The sequence below is a fragment of the Nanorana parkeri genome, unplaced genomic scaffold (genome assembly GCF_000935625.1).
Source record: "Nanorana parkeri isolate BGI_ZX_2015 unplaced genomic scaffold, ASM93562v1 scaffold214, whole genome shotgun sequence".
NCBI lineage: Eukaryota > Metazoa > Chordata > Amphibia > Anura > Dicroglossidae > Nanorana > Nanorana parkeri.
The window spans coordinates 1570252-1588310 of NW_017306482.1; the positions used below are offsets into that span (position 1 = coordinate 1570252).

The 18059-nt window shown below is 44.3% G+C and overlaps 1 protein-coding gene and 1 long non-coding RNA gene across 2 annotated transcripts in view; both read right to left on the reverse strand.

The window, feature by feature from the left end:
• The window catches only part of LOC108786500, a 20031-nt gene extending 11427 nt beyond the window's left edge, over positions 1-8604 (reverse strand). The window contains exons 1-2 of the long non-coding RNA XR_001941207.1: positions 8535-8604; positions 8277-8279 (exon numbers count right to left, since the gene is read on the reverse strand). This is a non-coding gene — a long non-coding RNA (uncharacterized LOC108786500). The remainder of the gene's footprint in view (positions 1-8276; positions 8280-8534) is intronic.
• A 1410-nt stretch (positions 8605-10014) lies between these two features.
• The window catches only part of LOC108786482 (PH and SEC7 domain-containing protein 4-like), a 41900-nt gene continuing 33855 nt past the window's right edge, over positions 10015-18059 (reverse strand). The window contains exons 14-16 of the mRNA XM_018555790.1: positions 14835-14978; positions 14187-14715; positions 10015-10026 (exon numbers count right to left, since the gene is read on the reverse strand). Of these exons, the coding sequence (XP_018411292.1) occupies positions 14461-14715; positions 14835-14978 (399 nt within the window). The 3' untranslated portion in view covers positions 10015-10026; positions 14187-14460. The remainder of the gene's footprint in view (positions 10027-14186; positions 14716-14834; positions 14979-18059) is intronic.

An 18059-nucleotide genomic window follows, 5' to 3' on the forward strand; every position in this document is an offset into this window, starting at 1 on the left:
CAGATGCGAAGTACGCAGTAGAAATAGGAACCAAGTTGGCGCCTCCTCTTCAGACAACACCCAAGACGAAAGATATAAACATCTATAAACATCTTGGCAGGAAGTTATGCATAAATGGATCTAACCAATGATAAGCTAGAATATATAAACTAAAATACTTTTCTGCAATGCTACGCTTAAATATACACGTTCATATGTTAAATAAAAACCCTGAAAAGGAGAACAATAAAGCAGAAGTGATTTTACACTGATTGGAGTTGGCGTGATTTCATTTTCTCTCTGTGAGAGTATACTCTATTGAATCAGGCCAGGCGGCAGATATAAGTACGGAACTTTTGATCCGATGTAAATTTGGAACCAAGTCCAAAACAGTTCCTATGGAGCCACCCTTGTGTGTGTGCAAGTAAGCTGTGTGTATCTCCACAAACACACAGGCACAGCACAGCAAGACATTCCCCTGCTCCTCTCTTTTTTCAAAGCTACTAGATGGACGTTTGCTGGAGACTTCTCTGTCCCTTGTGATCTTGTACTGGACAGGAATTTTCGGGAAGTGGAGCTGTGAGAGTTGGAGCTGTTAGGAAACATAATGACTGTAAGTGCTTGGGCAAACATGTAAAGAAATACTTTGCCAGGAGATGTGTATGTGTTCAATCCGGATTCATTATTGGAAAAGATTGAGCGTTTAATATTACTTTCATTTCACCAGTTGTAACAAATATTGTATTCTCTATTTTCCCTGCAGGAAGCCAGCTTGTGAAGTAAAGTCTGTACTACATAGGCGGCTCACAGTCTTCCTATGTGCACGGAATGGTGATCTGTATCCCAACCGGCGTCATCCATTAACGTAATGCTGTTTATAAATAAAAAGTCATTTTAATGGCCCCCACCGGTCAGGACCATGGAAACCATAACAAAAGGCCACTTTCAGGTTAGAATACACAAGCCGAATCCCTGACTGTATCAGCCGTCTCACTTTCTGGCAGCTGGCTATGAATATGGGAAGTAAGGAGATCTCTTTAATCTTAGAGAGGCCAAGTGTTTTCACATGATTCAGCCACCTCGCCGAGCAGCACTTCTCTGTACCTTTTTGAGCTGCTTAAGAGGTTACAAGAGACTCACATGTACGTCAAACATCCCATTAAAGCTCAAAACAGAAGTGAATTACGCAAGAGTTTTGGACTCCGTGTATTGCATATTGCTCTTCTTCCTGGAAGGATCACTTACACCCTCCCCCCTCCCCGATACTCTATTAGCCCTTTACGATTAGTTATATCAGATCTATAAAATCTAACTGCTCGTCCATTGCCAATGGAATATTATTTCAGCTCTATACACGGATCTCAAAGCTGACGCATTCTGACTTATAAAAGGCTATTAGGATATCATAAGGAGCGATGATTGCTTCAGCTTTGGGCAACACCATCATTCTATAGGAGTCTGGGAGCGTTATATCACTGCGCTATTTCAGTATGATCTGGGTACATGGTATTCTAAGTGAAGGTCAGTTTATTCTTGAAGAACACTGAACCCATTGCTTTATTTCCCCAGATTGGCAGATACACTCTGTATCCAGCAGTTGGTGCAGCTTAAATGTATTCATTATTGGTTTTGTAGGGCCCTGGTACCCATTCTGCAGCCATCTGTGGCCCTTATGCACTTATTGTGCAGCCCTCGGGGTCCTTGAAGATAGTAGTCAGTGTTTTGGTGATGACTCCAGCCAATAGAGGAAAATATTCTTTAGAATGGCTTCTAGCAGGTAAATGGTTTGGTTTATTTCTTTTACATTTTTTTAGAGGTGCACCGAAATGAAAATTTAAAAACCAAAAATGTTTTTTATTCCAACTTTTTAAAATTTTTTAAAATATTTTATTTTGATTTATTTTTTATGAATAAAAAAAAATGTTTTTTATATTTTATTTTTATTAAATATTTTTTACTTTACTTTTAGGGGCTTCGGGGAAATATTAGGTGTCTAAACAGACCCCTGATATTTCCCTTTTAAAATAGAAAAAGAGATTGGGGACACAGAGCCTTCAATCTCTTTTTCTGCAGCCCCTGTTATAAATGATCAGGAATCCTCTATACTGAGTGTTCCTGTTCATTCATAACATGCGGACAGAGTATGTTTACTATCACCACAATCATGAATGAACAGGAGGGGATGTAGATCACTTCCCATTCATTCATAATTGAGGATATAGTAACCATACAATGTCCTCAATTATGTACAAACACTCAGCGATCACTGATGGCTTGTACCCGCTCTCCATCCTGACATCTGTCAAGGGAGGCTGGGCGGGGCAGTGCGCTCAGCCTCCTGTGACAGCTGTCTGCGCCCACACTGCCGCTCTCCATCCTGGATTGGCTGTCACAGGAGGCTGGGCGATGCGGGAAGAGAGTTCAGCCTCCTGTTTCAGCAATGGCTGTCTCGCCGCACATCGCCACTCTGCAGATCTGTGACCGGAGGATGAGCGGTGTGGGAGGAGAGACGCCGGCCACTCACAGCGCTCTCCTCCCACAGCGATCGGCCGCCTGGCACAGTTTCTCTCCTCCCCGCTGGGACACAGAGCAGCACCCAGCGGGGAGGAGAGAATAGAACAGATGCGCCACTATTTCGGCCAGAAAATGGCACTTTCTGCATTTTGCCAAGTGTCATTTTCGGACGATATGTTTCGGCAGCCGATATATCGGTGCATCCCTACAATTTTTTTACTTTTTGCCTGAGCTATCCACAACTCCCCCACCCCTAATCTGTTATAATGTTGAGAGATATACCAAACGTGTCACATGTACATTTCTTACTAGAAAGAACTGGGGCTGTAGGAAGCACAAATGTGGAAGCACTGGTTTGGGAAGGAGAAGTAATCTCTAGCAGTCTTATGCAACGTGTCTCTAGTCTATAACTGTCTCCTGAAGTATGTTCCCAGTCTCCAACAACTACTATAGCATGTCTGAAGTCTCTATTTCTTGTAGCATACCTGTCATCTCTGACCATTTCTTGTAGCATGCCCATGGTCTCTGACCATCTCCTTTAGCATGCCCATAATCTCTGACCATCTCTTGTAACATGTCTGCAGTCCCTGACCATCTCGTGTAGCATGCCCATAGTCTCTATTCCTTGTAGCATGCCCAAAGTATGTGGTCTTGTAACATGTCTGCAAGCTCTGACTATCACTTGTAGCATTCCCATCTTTTGTAACATGCCTGCAGTCTGTGACCATCTGTTGTAGCAGGCACATAGAATTTGACCATCTCCTGTTGTATGTGTGCAGTCTCTGACAAAAGTTGCCTTCAGTAACATTCACTGAATATTAGCCCTTTGGCGATGTTAGGGACTGCACACGAGGCCCCCCCATATCAAGTAGGCTGACCAACATTGTTGTAGGGAAATGTAGGCAAATATGCTCAAGGATCATGCAGCCGATTCTTGATTTCAATCACAAGAAATCCAGCTATTCACAGGTGACGATCCCCATTTATTATGGAAAAGATACAGCCTGCTTACTTCTCCAGTTATTTCCATCACTTTGTCTTCACCGCTTGTCTTGCTTATTGCCGCCTTTCCTATACATTGATCTATGGCAGGATCTTGAATGGAGTTTCTCCCACCTTTTTTATTACAGCAGATGTACTCTAAATATCATCAGGTTACATTAATGTATATGAAATGCATTCATATAACTTAAATTGTTCTGATAATGCTCCACTGGGGCCCCCACATACAACCCAATGTTTAGAGTATATGGGTAAGGTACTGTATGTCATACTCCAAACCCCATCCCCATAATAAACAATGTGTGACTGAGCAACCAATCATTAGGTGAAGGCACTTATGGGGATGGTGGTGGGGATGGGGATGGTGGTGGGTGCATTTCTAAGGTTATGCAAATACTGACTTTAGGAAAGTTTGTATTTGTACAAGATATTCAGGGATATTCAAGGATTCCAGTAAAGCTATGGTACACTTTGGCACCTTATGGCCCATACTATTCAGGCTCACATTTAACTTCCATAGGCAAATATCAGCGCTCCTTCACAGCAGGACTATAGAGAATGGCGGGTGCATATCGGCCGAACCCATCTTTCTCCGCCATTAGCAGTTACTCAAAGAAAAAAGTCCGGTCACACACCGCAAACTTAGTTGAAAAGTTTGTTGTAGCACACAGGTACACGTCCCGCCATGCATCCTCTTCACTCTGACATGTTTTACCCAATAAGTGTGAAGAGGCGGGACAATGTGTACCTGTGTGCTACAACAAACTTTTCAGCGAAGCTTGCGGTGTGCATTGCGCGACCAGGCTCGCTTTAGTACAGATTCAGTTTGAGGGCTTGTTTCCACCGTCACCAGACCATACATTTTTTTTTTAATCGCACCAAAAATGCATCCCTAATGTTTTCCTATGGTATTTAGGGCTGTAGTTCCCACCAGTGCATTAAAAAAAGTACCGCAGGCACAATTTTATATGGTCTGGAACGCGCCAAAACGAGTACGAACGCACCGGAAAGCACTGGCACACCAAAAAAAATGTTTTTCTTTCTCACTTTTGATGACCTTATCAACAGTGGACACTTCCTTCTGGAAAAGGGGCGTTTTTAGCTGTACATTGATGACCTTGACATTGTCCTGTGTTCTATCCAACATGGTGGACAAACATATTGCCACTGCCTGTTTTGTCACCTAAGTGCAGGAGTGTCCTGAGCTTTATGATCCTATAAACCCACAACGAATCCTATAGACCGCAGATTGAATAATAGCTTGCAATGCCAGGCTGAGGTAAACAAAGTGAGCAGAGTTCTGTCTTGTTCTGGGAATGTTCTGTAGAGACAAATCTATAATTATACCAATTTATAGATCGCTAGTTCGGCCTCATCTGAAGTATGCGGTCCGGTTTTGGTCACCAATACACAGACAGGATGTCCTTGAGCTGGAAAAAGAGTCCAGAGAAGGGCAACCAAACTAATTAAGGGGAAGGAGGACCAAAGCTATGAGACAAGGTTACTAAATGTAAACATGCTCACGCTGGAAGTGAAGAGACTAAGGGGGGATATGATTTAGATGTACAAAATGTTCAATGGTGATAGCAACATCAGCCATAAACCTTTTACGGTAAACTCCATAACAAACACCAGAGGCCACCACCTAAAACTGGTAGAGAAAAGATTTCAGCACAAGGGGCATCTTCTCAGAGCGGTTAGAGTCTGGAACTCACTGCCACATGCAGTGATTTCAGCTGAAAGTATTGAATCTTTCAAAAAGCGCTTGAACAATTTCCTCAGAGACCGTAACATTCAGGGGTAAAGGTACTCCTAAGAACAAGAACACACGGGGGCTCATACACACGCATACACATGCAGAATCACATGGATACATGCAATGGGTTGAACTTGATGGACCTGTGTCTTTATTCAACCTCAAGTACTATGTAACTAAATACAAGAATAACAGTAAGAAAGCAGAGAAGTGGACCAACATAGCAGCCAAAGTTTTTCCATACTTTGACCAGATGTCAAAAGGCCAGAAGCAGAATTGTGGTAAGCACATATGAAATAATTAGATGTATTCTGCATGTACGCTTTTCACTTCTTATGTTGGTAACTCCTGTGAAGGTCACAAACATGTGAAGACTGAGAGGAAGCAGGAAATGACCTCAGAGACATGATCTGCATACTTAAAAAAAATGCTTCAAAAATGTATGCAGCTGCGTTTGAAAAAAAAAGCATCAAGATCTGGTCTGGAGACGGCGGAAACAAGCCCTGAATGGCATTCTGAAAATATACCCTACTGACAAAATAAAAATGAAGATAACCTTATATATTGGCGAGGAAAACAAAATATTTCCCACCTCACCCACACTAATCCAACCTGTAATTTTACTATAAATGAAAAGCTCCCAAGACTCAGAATCACTTACCTGAATTTGTTGTCACGTGACTCTCCGAGGGCTGTTCCCCGTAGTGGAGACTGGTGATCATTAGCTCTCCGTGCAGCAGACCAGTTTTGTTGCCACTGAACACATCACTATGCGATGACGCAGCCCCTTTAAAAGGAGAACTATGGGGTCAGTGTTTTTCCCCGTAGTTCTCCTTAGGGCAACGGGAGGACACAAACTAGCGTCCTCCCATTACCCTAAGCTCAGTATACCGCGAGCTACAGCTCGCGGTATACTGAGACGCCGCAGCCGGAGCGGATCCCGACCTGGACGTCGGGATCCGCCCAGCTGCGTGAGTGACAGCTGGCTCTGCCTATCTAGAGGCAGAGCCAGCTGTACCCGCCCCCTCCCCGTCCGTTCCGCCAGTCAGCGCTGGCAGATCGGAGCTGGGAGAGGGGAATCCAGCCCCTCCCCGTCACGGCAGAGAGCCGCGACAGGATCGAGAGGTGAGCGAACCTGGTATGTATTCGCTCACCTCCCGATCTACTGAGCCGATCTGCGACAGTCTCATTGTTACAGGTCGGCTAGAACTATGAGGTGAGTGGAAATCACTCATCTCATAGTTCTCCTTTAAGACTACAGGACCCTGCGATGGACAATTTTGCGAGATATTAAGGCTGTAGATTAGTTAGAGGTGGGTGGACAGTAGCAGTGACAGCTCAAACAGGTGGAGATTTTGCCACTTTTGGGGGCATTGCAGCAGAGAGGTGGAATCCTCCACTGCTTGCAGCACCTCTCCCTCCACCTATGGAGGCTGGCTGACAACACCTCCCTGTGTTATGCCTATGAGTGTTTTACAGCCCAAATCTTCCACTTTAACTTGACTGCAAGCCATGTTACCAACTAGACCAGGGGTGGCCAACTCTGACTCTCCAGCTGTTGTGGAACAGCATATCCCATGAGGAATTGCAAGACTCTGGCAGCCACAGGCATGACTCCCAGAGTTGCCCACCCCTGAACTAGACCCTGAGCAGCAATCACTTCTCCTAGGCTGTATCCTTTGGAATAGGAAGGCCAGATAGATCGCAGGATCTGATTTTAGATCATTTTATGGTACTTTTGCCATTCATACGTTTTTTTTTAATGCGGGTCCAAGCGGTATCTCTACCTGGTATTCTTCACTTTTACCTACTTCCCTTAAAGTACACCTAAAGGCTCCTGTATGACAATCAAAACAATTCCCCAAACCATCTACTATGGATGACACACAAGCCTCATAGGCTTAGTCAACAAAAACTTCCTTTACCTTCCCTCACTGAACCAAATCCTCCTTCATCTGTGTTCCTCACGCACTGCCCCAGACACTGCAGATCACAATGCGAGGGGAATGGAATAGAGCAAGCAGGCACAGAGGCACCACCACTGCTACCCCATCACAGGAAGCTGCATGAGGTTTACCTCACTAGCAGGATCAACAGGTATTTGTGGGACTTAGAGAAAGCTGTAAGTGCAGATGTGCTTATAAGGGCTGCAGCACATTTTCTGTGCTGGGTCCCATATTGTTCAACTTATTTATTAATGACATCGGGGAGGGTGTTAACAGCGATATTTCCGTGTTTGCGGATGACACCAAAATTGGGAGGGTAATAGACACGGACTTAGACACTATAACATTACAGGAGGACCCGGATAAAATAGGGGAGTGGGCATTAATGTGGCAGATGAGGTTTAATGTCGATAAATGCAAAGTAATGCACTTTGGAATTAAAAATAAACAAATGGGTTATACAATTATAATTGGACGATTTCTTAAGGGACCGTAATATACAGGGGTACGGGTACTCCTAGAATGAGATCCTAATAGGTTGGACTTGATGGACTAATGTCTTTATTCAACCTCAAATACTATGTAACTATGTAATGGAAGGCCGTAGTTCTACTCTAATGGTTACATTTACAACAACATTGAAACGCAAAAACGACTTGAGTCCTAATTGGATTAAACACACTCACAGGTATCATAGTTCCACAATTCACAGACATTTCCCCGACACGTCCCAATCCAACATATACACCAAATAACGGCACATGACTCAAGAGAAAAGGTTTTATTGTTTATTCCAGTGCAAAAAAAACAAACAGGCGGCACTTGGGCCACACCCTCTGCTTCCATGCATAGTACCTGATAAGAGGGATGTGGGTCATGGCTTTGATGGAGGCTCAGATAGCTTCAATGGCTTCAAACAATTTTAACAATATGACAACTCATAAAATAAAAAGCAACACAAGTCAATTTTGAACATTTTGATGCACCATGAAGATGCGGAGAGTCCAGAAGCACTATGGTGTGTGCAGACAGTTAAATCTGCTATATTTGGAATCAAAGCTGACTGGGCAAGACTATACAACCTGTCGGTACCCTTGTAAGGACACTGATCATCTCCAACACAGCCATTCATATGCCTTATGGTGTCCGACACAGTCACTCAAGGTCCTGATGGTCTCCAACACAGCCATTCATGTCCCTGATGGTCTCCGACGCAGCCATTCGTGTCCCTGATGGTCCTTCATACAGTCATTCACATTACTGATTGTCTTTGACACAGTCATTCATGTCAACGATGGCCTCCAACACTGTAATTTGTGTCCCTGATGGTTTCCGACACAGTCATTCCTGTCCCTGATGGTCTCCGACACATCCATATGCCTGGTGGCCTCCAACACTGCCATTCATGTGCCCAATGGTCTATGACACAGACATTGGTGTCCCTGATGGTTTCCGACACAGTCAATAATGTCCAGCAGCCACTGAGTAGGATGTACAACCGTGCATGAATTGTCTCCATCACATGGCAATCATTTTAGATGTATGGATAACCTGAGACAGTTTTCTCCCCTGTGACAACAGCAGTGAATCTGAGGAAGATCCATGTATACAGTCACACAGCGATAATATACAGCTTATGACAAGTATTCCAGAAAGTGGTGCAGTAATATGCCGCTTTAGATGCACCAAATCCAGCTTGAGCAACTTGCGCCTGTCACAGACAGAAGAAGTGGCCATTATATAAACGAATCAAGTCAATGTATTAGGAAAATCAGAGACATCATTGCAGCATGAGGCTCTTTGTGTGCCAATGAGATCACTATTTCTAAGGGAAAGGACATCATTGTGTTCTTATAAATACTGTGTGACCTCAAATCAGCTAATATTGTGCTTAAAGCCCAACTGAAGCCTCTCATCATTTTAACTCTGCCATTTCCCAGCAATGCCAGCATAGAGCCCTGGAGTTCAAGAGCTTTCTACCCTCACACTCCAGGGCTCTGTGCTGGCAATGCTGAGAAATGGCCGCAGCCCTCATTACACCTTTCACACAGACTTGTATTGGAAAGAAGGGTGGTGGGGGTATATCTGATCATGTCTGTGTGAATTACTGAGTGCAGTGGGTCTATTAGTCTGGACAGTCATACTTGGCCTTCCAGCACAAGTGTTGTAACAGGAAAGTCAAGGGGGTGACTATTAAAATGAAGGTTGTCTGTCTAACTTTATATCTATTTCTGCGACTTCAATCGGGCTTTACATCACAGGTACTCTATGAAGAAGATCATTCCCAAAATTAAGTTACAGCAAAACTGCCCAATTATATTACAGGGCATGGACTGAACTAGACAACAAAGCGAAAGCCTAACCTAGACCAGCTTTAGGTCATTTGAACATACATTGGTCCTTAGCAGCACGTGATACATTGTACAGAACACAACAGACGTGTAAACACAAATTGCAATCCAAAGTCATTGTAATTGCATAGAAATAGTACCAAATACAAAATGTTCACTGGAACCAACAGCATCATCTCTAAAGAGAAAGGAACAGAAAAGGGTCATGTGACCCGACCCCCGAATGATTAACCCAATGGCCGAACAGCATAACAGAGGTTCTTTAGGTCAATCTGCCTGACCAGTGTGATATCAAAGGCAGACCTGGAAAATAACGATCCTTTAAAAATAGTATGAATTATTTTTTTTCTTTGTGCTTATGGAGGCTGAAAGGGGGTTTATGTTATCGTTGTGCTCAGCCGCTATAAACTCCTTCATAGTTAGAGGCGCCATTTCTTGTAGGAATCAGGTTTGCATGTTATAACTTAACCTTATTCAGCTCCACTCTTTTGGTTTGGTCTTCTGCCGCATAGGGATGAGCAGCAGCTAGAGCCCGGCATGCCATAGGTTATGGCTGTACAGAGACCTATTTACCCCTGGTTCCCCCCCAAAACCCTAAAATGAACAGATGCATGCATACATTTGCTAGCTAGCTGCCTATAAACATTCACAGAACAGTATTTTATCATAGCTGGTACAGTTATAGATGTAAGTAGGGATGCACCGATATTTTTTTCCGGTACTCACCGATACCGAATACTGATACCGGAAGTCCCATTCAGGAAGCCAGGTGGCGTGTAAAGACTCGCCACCTGGCTTCTCGATTAGCAGGGAAGCCCTCCCCATGCCTCTCGTCACTAGGTGACGTGTAAGCATGGAGCCAGCTTTCTGACCAATCAGGAAGCCGGGCAACGTGTAATGACGCGATGAGGGAGCATGAAGCTGGCTTCCCGGCCAATCAGGAAGCCAACTCCATGCTTTCTTGTGACGAGGGAGCATGGAGCCGGCTTCCTGATACCAGAAGTATCGGGCTAGGCATTGGAGCATTTGGGCAAGTACTCGTACTTGCCCAAATACTCGGCATCGGCACTGATACTAGTAGCGGTGCATTCCTAGTTGTAAAAACTGTAAAGTTGTTGGACAGAAGAGGTGATGTGGGGCAGATCAGGACTGTGTAGCTATGGAAAGAACGAAGACCATAGATAACAATACAAAGGGGTCAGTTTAGTCAACCGTATCTATATAGTTGTTGTATGGTAAGGAACAACATGATATCATTCAGATGTTCCTATGTTCTCTACTGGAATGTTCTCCTTGTAGGCTTGCACGGACTGCAGAACAGACAGAAGGTCCATGCCTAGGCAGCTATACGTTACTGCGGACCGCTATAGAAAGACTTCCATCCATTCAACATTTCCTACTGGGCACAACACGTACTGTAGACCTCCGGCATGGGCACAATGAGACATGAGAGATAACAGTAACCTGTCTATCTTGGTATCTGTGCAACCCTAGACAATATGGAGCCTGCCTTTGCTGGCCTCTCCTGACAATGCTAGATACCTACGGTAGCTGTTGGTCCTCTGGCATCAGCGCTTTGCGAGTCACACACTTACAACTTGATGGAGTTTTACCAATGGCTGCCCAATTATATTACAGTGACTAAAAGTAGAGAAACACTACAGGTAGGTGTTGATTTTAGAAGGTGAAGGTGTAATGACGCGCTGACCGGCTTCCTGATAACGGAAGTATCGGGCTAGGCATCGGAGCATTTGGGCGAGTATGAGTACTCGCCAAAATACTTGGCATCGGCAGCGATACTAGTATCGGTATTGGTTCATCCCTACAAAAAACGTTAGACTCACCCGATGCTCCAAGCCAGCTTGCTCGCAGACCGGTCCTTCCATCCTCTATCCCCCTCCTCTGCAGAGGTCTAAGGTTCCATAAACCATCATGTCTATACACAGTGTATAGACTTGAGAATGCTGAGGAAGATCCTAATGCTGCAGCATAGAAGGAAACAGGTTGGAGGGAGCGCTGTGACAACCGGTCGGCTCGGAGCTTCGGGTGAGCATAACTTTGTTATTTTTGTACTTAGACACAAAGGAGCACTTAACCCTTGCACTGCGGGGGTAGCCTCACTACAAGGGTTAAGAAAACATTTTCTTGGAGTTCTTCTTTAAGTTTTCCCATCTGCATACCTGTTATGAGTCAGCGGCTAAATGTACTGAAGACGTTGAGGTAGATTTACTGTAGGGGTTGAGAATGTTCAGACAAAAAAATAAGGATTCACTTCAGTTATACCTCCTCTTGTATCACTTCCCCCTCCCTTTTAGATTGTAAGCCCTCAGGGGCAGGGCCCTCCTTACCATCTTGTCTTGAATTGTATTGTGATTGTAATGTCTTCTTTATATTGTACAGTGCTGCGCAAACTGTTGGCACTATATAAATCCTGTATAATAATATTCAAATCATGTGCAGATGAAGTAAACAAGAGTTTGCTACATGACTGGATAATGGAAGTGAACATTACGTCCTTTCATGTGTGCACATTTTCAACTCCTTTAGTAAATCAGCCTCATTACATCAGTTTGACTGCCGGGCAACTAGCATTTCCAGCAGATGTCAGTAAAGGCAGCCCCCATATGTTTTCCTTTAGTACAGACTCTGTTAATAAATACTGTTCACAGTTTCACTGTCCCAGATTAATAAACGTGGAGTCACATTGTAAGGTCTAGCTTGAGTACTCCATGAATGATAAAGTTTAGGCAGTCCCCGAGTAACAAACATCCGACTTACATACGACTCCTACTTAGTAATGGAGGCTATTACTGTACAGCAGGGGGTCCCAGGCTGCAGCCAAAGTGTACCGCGCAGCATTCAGTAGTTGAAATGCTACCGCGCTTGTGCCGACGAGGAGTGCCCGGGTACTGTAAGTGCATTACAGTAAGTTTGCTCTTGTTAGACGTGCAGACAAGGGGTGCCCACCTCTTCTTCTGGGTCATTGTGAAGTTTTTACTGCTGTCTGTATCCTCATTAGAAAGATTTAATCTCACTTCCTGTCCTTGAGACAACAGGAAGTGAGAGGAAATCTACCCCTAGGAAGGGAAATTCCCTCCTGTAAGAGTGATTATGGGAAAAAGATCTCTACACTGAAGCTTTAGCACTAATCCTTGTTTCCATGACAACCCAAAATTTTCAAAATCCACAGGGACAGAAAGTGAGGTGAAATCTTCTGAACAGGGGCACACACAGCAAAACAAACATTACAGGGGATAAACCCTTTCCTATGCTATCCAAAACTAAAAAAAATGTTTGGGCTGGAGTCGCACTTAAAAAATGTACCTGTTCCAACTTACATACAACTTCAACTTAAGAACAAACCTACAGACCCTATCTTGTACGTAACCCGGGGACTGCCTGTACCTAATCTAATCATGGAACCTCGCTGTGAACTTTACACAGAGCTCCATCTTCCTCTTCTACCTGCAATTTTATGTCAACTCTACTTTATTAAAGCATCCGTTCCTTGAAATTGTTACACCTTCCTCAGATGTAAAGAGGAACTTCAAGAGCAGATTTTGGCCACCAAACCAGGACACTGGTCACAGGCTATGCTTGACTTCTCAGCAATGTTATCATTGCTACTGGCCTTTGGGAACTCTATATATTCCAAGGAAGAATCCACTGAAGGATGCATGGTACAGGAATTCTGCCCTCTAGTGGACTCGCCATAGGAATATATGGAAAAAGAATCAATGACAACATGTTGAAACGCTGAGTTCAGTCAGTCATGGTTGTGTTGGGGGTGGCCGGAAGATCTACGCGTTGGGGCCTTGGACTGCAATGAAGACTCCTATTAAGGCTGAGCCCTGTCCTACCCTGCTAAACCTACCTTAAAATGGAAAAAAGCAATATCTGGTAAGGTTCCCCTTTATAGCCATGTCTTCTCAGATGTATGTTGCATTACAGGTCATTATGACACTTGTGCAGGAATGGCCCATACTCACACAGACATCTCAGCCACTAGGCCAGAATCTCCTTATTGTACTAAACATTAACACGACAAACCCCATTTAATCAGAAATCCTTTGAAGAGCAAGGACAGGACAGATCTGGTCCGGAAAATGGTGTGAACCTGCCTGCAGTTCCAGTGCATTCCAGACCAGACATGAGACGTGCAGTATTTTTCTGGTCTGGTCTGGAAAGGACTAAGCTGGTGTGAACAGAGGCCAGAAATAGCATAGGGATGCACTAGGATGCATTTTGGGTCCGGAAACAATCTGGTCTGCTCTGGAGATGATCTGCATGTGGTATGAATGGGTCCTAATACTTTTCCCTTTACCAGACATTTTGGAGGATGAGACTGATAAACCTGGATTAAGGCTTACCTATGAAGAATGTGACATCCTTTAAATACAGGTCGAAGGAAAGATAAAAATTTATAGACAGAGAGTCTAAAGCTGATCTCTGTCCTAACAGTCCAAGAATGCCAGCTAGAGGCAAAGATACAAACTGCAGGGTAACAGCAAAGAGAAGGAAACATCTCTGAGATATGTAGGAAAAGCAACGTCAATAAACAAGATCTGCTGACCTATGAAGAACTTTTGCAGCCTCCATATACCTAAACGACGCACAAAAAACACCAACCTCACCTACACTCCATACTTTCTAAGTAACCAAGGAACATTGTTCCTTATTTAAAACCATGAGCATAGGTTCAGAATCCCATAGGGTTCTGTTCATGTATTTAAGGAATTATGAATCCCTTTGATATAAGGAGAGACCATCCATATATAGTGCTTTGGTGGTCTCTGCCAGGTCCAGCGCAAGCAAGACAAATAAGGCACCTGATGGTCCAGATGACACTGCACCCAGGAAGTACCATGAAAAAAGTGCTCAGGAGTTCTGCCCGGTAGCAGAAGTCTTCTCTTCACACAAGATTTTTGTTGCGTTTCGGGATAATCCTCCTGTACGTGCGCCGTTCTGAGATGTTGCGCTTCACTTTCACCACCACGGGAGAGCTCTCTGGGATAAGAGAAGGACTTGAGTAGGACCTCTTCAATCCGGTTGTCTCCCCTTGACCCCCGTCAGGTTCTGTAAGCCGAGACTCGAAAGCCAGGAGGTCCTCACAGCCGCTTTCTAACCGTATAGCCAGGAGCTTCACGTACGTTTCGTACCTCATTTTCTGGATAGAGAAGCAGATCATGTGCAACGAAATTAGCTAAAGAGCGTGAAATCTCATGAGCTGCCCAATGAACCTCAGAGCTCGCAGCTATAGTGTATAGAGAAGAAGTTCACTCTTACCTCATATCGTAAATACTCTTCCCTCAAATGGTAGTCCTCTGACTCTCGACTCTTACTCTTCGGGTCTGGAAGATTTCGCTGATGCTCAGTCAGATCATCTGTAAATTTGTCCATTAGAGTCTCGTGGGACTGAAGTTGCTCTTCCTATGTAAATATTGTGTAATTATTATTATTATACAGGATTTATATAGCTGATATATTATTAAAGAAAAGAATCATTGTATTCCTCGCAGACATCTTACTCTCGGATACATGTTGGAGAATCTGGTTTCTTAGCACTCGTAGGAGCTTTGATGGTGCATCTGTGCACATGTTCCCGTCCCTGAAACTTATTGTGGGCATTGCACAGCAGCCCTCTCTAACTGCTTATTTACCTTACAGTGCATATTAGGGATGCACCGATACCGATACTAGGATCGGTATCTGTTTGCCGATACCGAGTATTTGGGTGAGTACTCGTCGAAATGCTTCGATACCTTTCCTGATACTGGAACTTCCGGTCAGAGGGAGATTTCCTCTGACCGGCAGCGCCGCGAGGGAACATGGAGCTGGGAAGCTGGCTCCATGCTGATTGGCTGGGAAGCCAGCTTAGCAGCCAATCAGTGTCGACCCGGGTAAACAAATCTGATAATATGGCGACACGACCCTCACCCAGCAGACAAATCATTCCACTCACATAGATCCTTAGCAGCGGTCATTAATGTACCAGTCCCCAGGCCAGACACCGCTTTCCAAGATCTGCCCACGTCTCCTGTGTGCACAGCGCCCGTGTGATCGGCCCTCAGCCTGCTACTGCGCATGCACAGGATTTCTGAATGAGAGCACTTGGCAGTCTGCACATGCACAGTAGCAGGCCGATCACGTGGGCGCTGGACACACGGGAGACGTGGGTAGATCCGGGAGAGCGGTGTCTGCCAAGCTGGCCGAGGGACTGGTACGGTAATGACTGCTGCTAAGGATTTATGCAAGGGGAATGAGGTGCCTGCAGGGTGGGGGTCGTGTCACCATATTGTCAGATCTGTTTGGCCGACCTCAATGCCGATTGGCCGGGAAGCCGGCTTCCCAGCCAATCAGCATCGAGGTCGGCCAAACAGAATGGAGTCGGCTTCCCGGGGTATCAAGAAGCCGGGTGGTGGGTAATGACACGCCACCTGGCTTCTTGATTGCCCGGGAAGCCGGCTCTATGCTACTGGAAGTAAACCGGTATCGGTGCATCCCTAGGACATATAATGCAAGTGGGAGAGCAGAGACCCAGTCACCAACTAAAACATCAAAAGGTAAAAGTACAGGAGAGGCATTTTAGAAGTTTTTCCACAAACCTTTTTTTGTTCACTGCAAAGTGCCTTTGAACTTTGACTACTCCAAGAACACTTAATTCCCCATGTACAGCCCTCTCCTTACTTGCACGTCATAGCCCCCCTACCTTCTGGTAGTATCTGATTACTATCAATGCTGGACTAGCTCCACTGCCGCTTCCCTCCGTACATAACCTGTTATGTAGTTGCAGAAGAGGAGTGAAGGTGACCTAGGTGAAAGCTCTGAGTCTGCTGACATAACATCCAAGATGTTGTCATCCAGCAGCAGTCTCAGGGTTTTTGGATGCTTACACAAAGAAGGCTTTTACAAGTACAAATTAGAGGTGCACCGAAATGAAAATTTTAAAACCAAAACGAAACTGAAATGAAAAAAAATGTCAGGCCGAAACCAAAAATGTTTTTCTAACTTTTTCAAATTTATATTCATTTTTTTATAAACACTTTTAAATTTTTTCACATTTTATTTTTATTAAATATTTTTATTTTTTACTTTACTTTTAGGAGTTTCGGGGAAATATTGGGGGTCTAAACAGACGCCTGATATTTCCCTTTTAAAATAGAAAAAGATTGAGAACACAGAGCCCTCAATCTCTTTCTGTATCCCCTGGTATACATGAACAGGAATCCTCTACTCTTTGAGTGTTCCTGTTCATTCATAACATGAGGACAGAGTGTGTTTACTATAACCACAATCATGAATGAACAGGAGGTGATGTAGAGCACTTCCCATTCATTCATAATTGAGGAGATAGTAAACATACCATGTCCTCTATTATGTACAAACACTCAGCGATCACTGACTGCTTGTACCCGCTCTCCATCCTGACAGCTGTCACAAAAGGCTGAGCGAGGAGGAGAGCTCAATCTGACAGCTAACTCCTCCCCCGCACTGCCAGCCGGCCTCCTGTGACAGCTGTCACCGCCCCCACACCGCCGCCCTCCTGATCTGTGACAGGAGGCTGAGTGGTGTGGGAGGAGAGTCTTCCTGCAACGCTCGGCCGCCTGTGATAGTTATTCTCGTACCTGCTGGGACATAGAGCAGCGCCCAGCAGGGAGGAGAGAAAGCAGAGATGCACCGCTATATTGGCAGAAAAAATGAACTTTCGGCATTTTGCCAAAAGTGCCATTTTCGGCTGATATGTTTCGGCGGCCTATATATCGGTGCATCCCTAGTAAAAATCATGTACAATTTATGTTAAATGCACATATAATCTTTTGAGAAAATTCATGTTGGAATGAATGGTCTTGCGACAAAGCCTCTTTACTGATAGCCATCAGGGCTCGGAACTATGGATGGGATCTCCTGCTCCTGGTATATCCAAAAGACACTAGATGCCAGGATGTGGTTTATCCCATCAATGTCTATGACTTTTCTGTAAACTAGACCTATAATGAACAGCTTCTGTAGTTTGTGTGTCACCTCTCGCTGATCTTTTAAAAGGCAAATTTGTTTGGTCTATCAATATAAATATGTACCTGGCAAACCGCCCCTGTGCCATCGCTAGAGTTCAATACAATTTAAAGTTTATTTGAATTGAGAGATTTTATTTCCCTGTAATTGCAGCAAAAAGTGGGAGTTTTTGGTTAAATTTCACACTCTTTGGCTAAATGCAAAATGAAGGTGGTTTTTAAAGCAGACCTTTATGTATAACTTTGAAATAACAACAAACACACCTTAGCAAATGTTTAGTGATGACAATCTACACACACATACTTCTAGATAATTGCTGGCTTTGTATTCTTTGCATTCCTTATTTCTCTTTTCTTCCCCAGTCTTCTGACAGTGGCCACGTTTACTAAGGGCAGATTACTAGCTCTTCTTTTACTTCCTGGAACTCTGGCACATGTGACTAGACATGTGACCACGCACATCATCTCAGGGGAGGAAAATGCCTTTCCCTAAGATCTC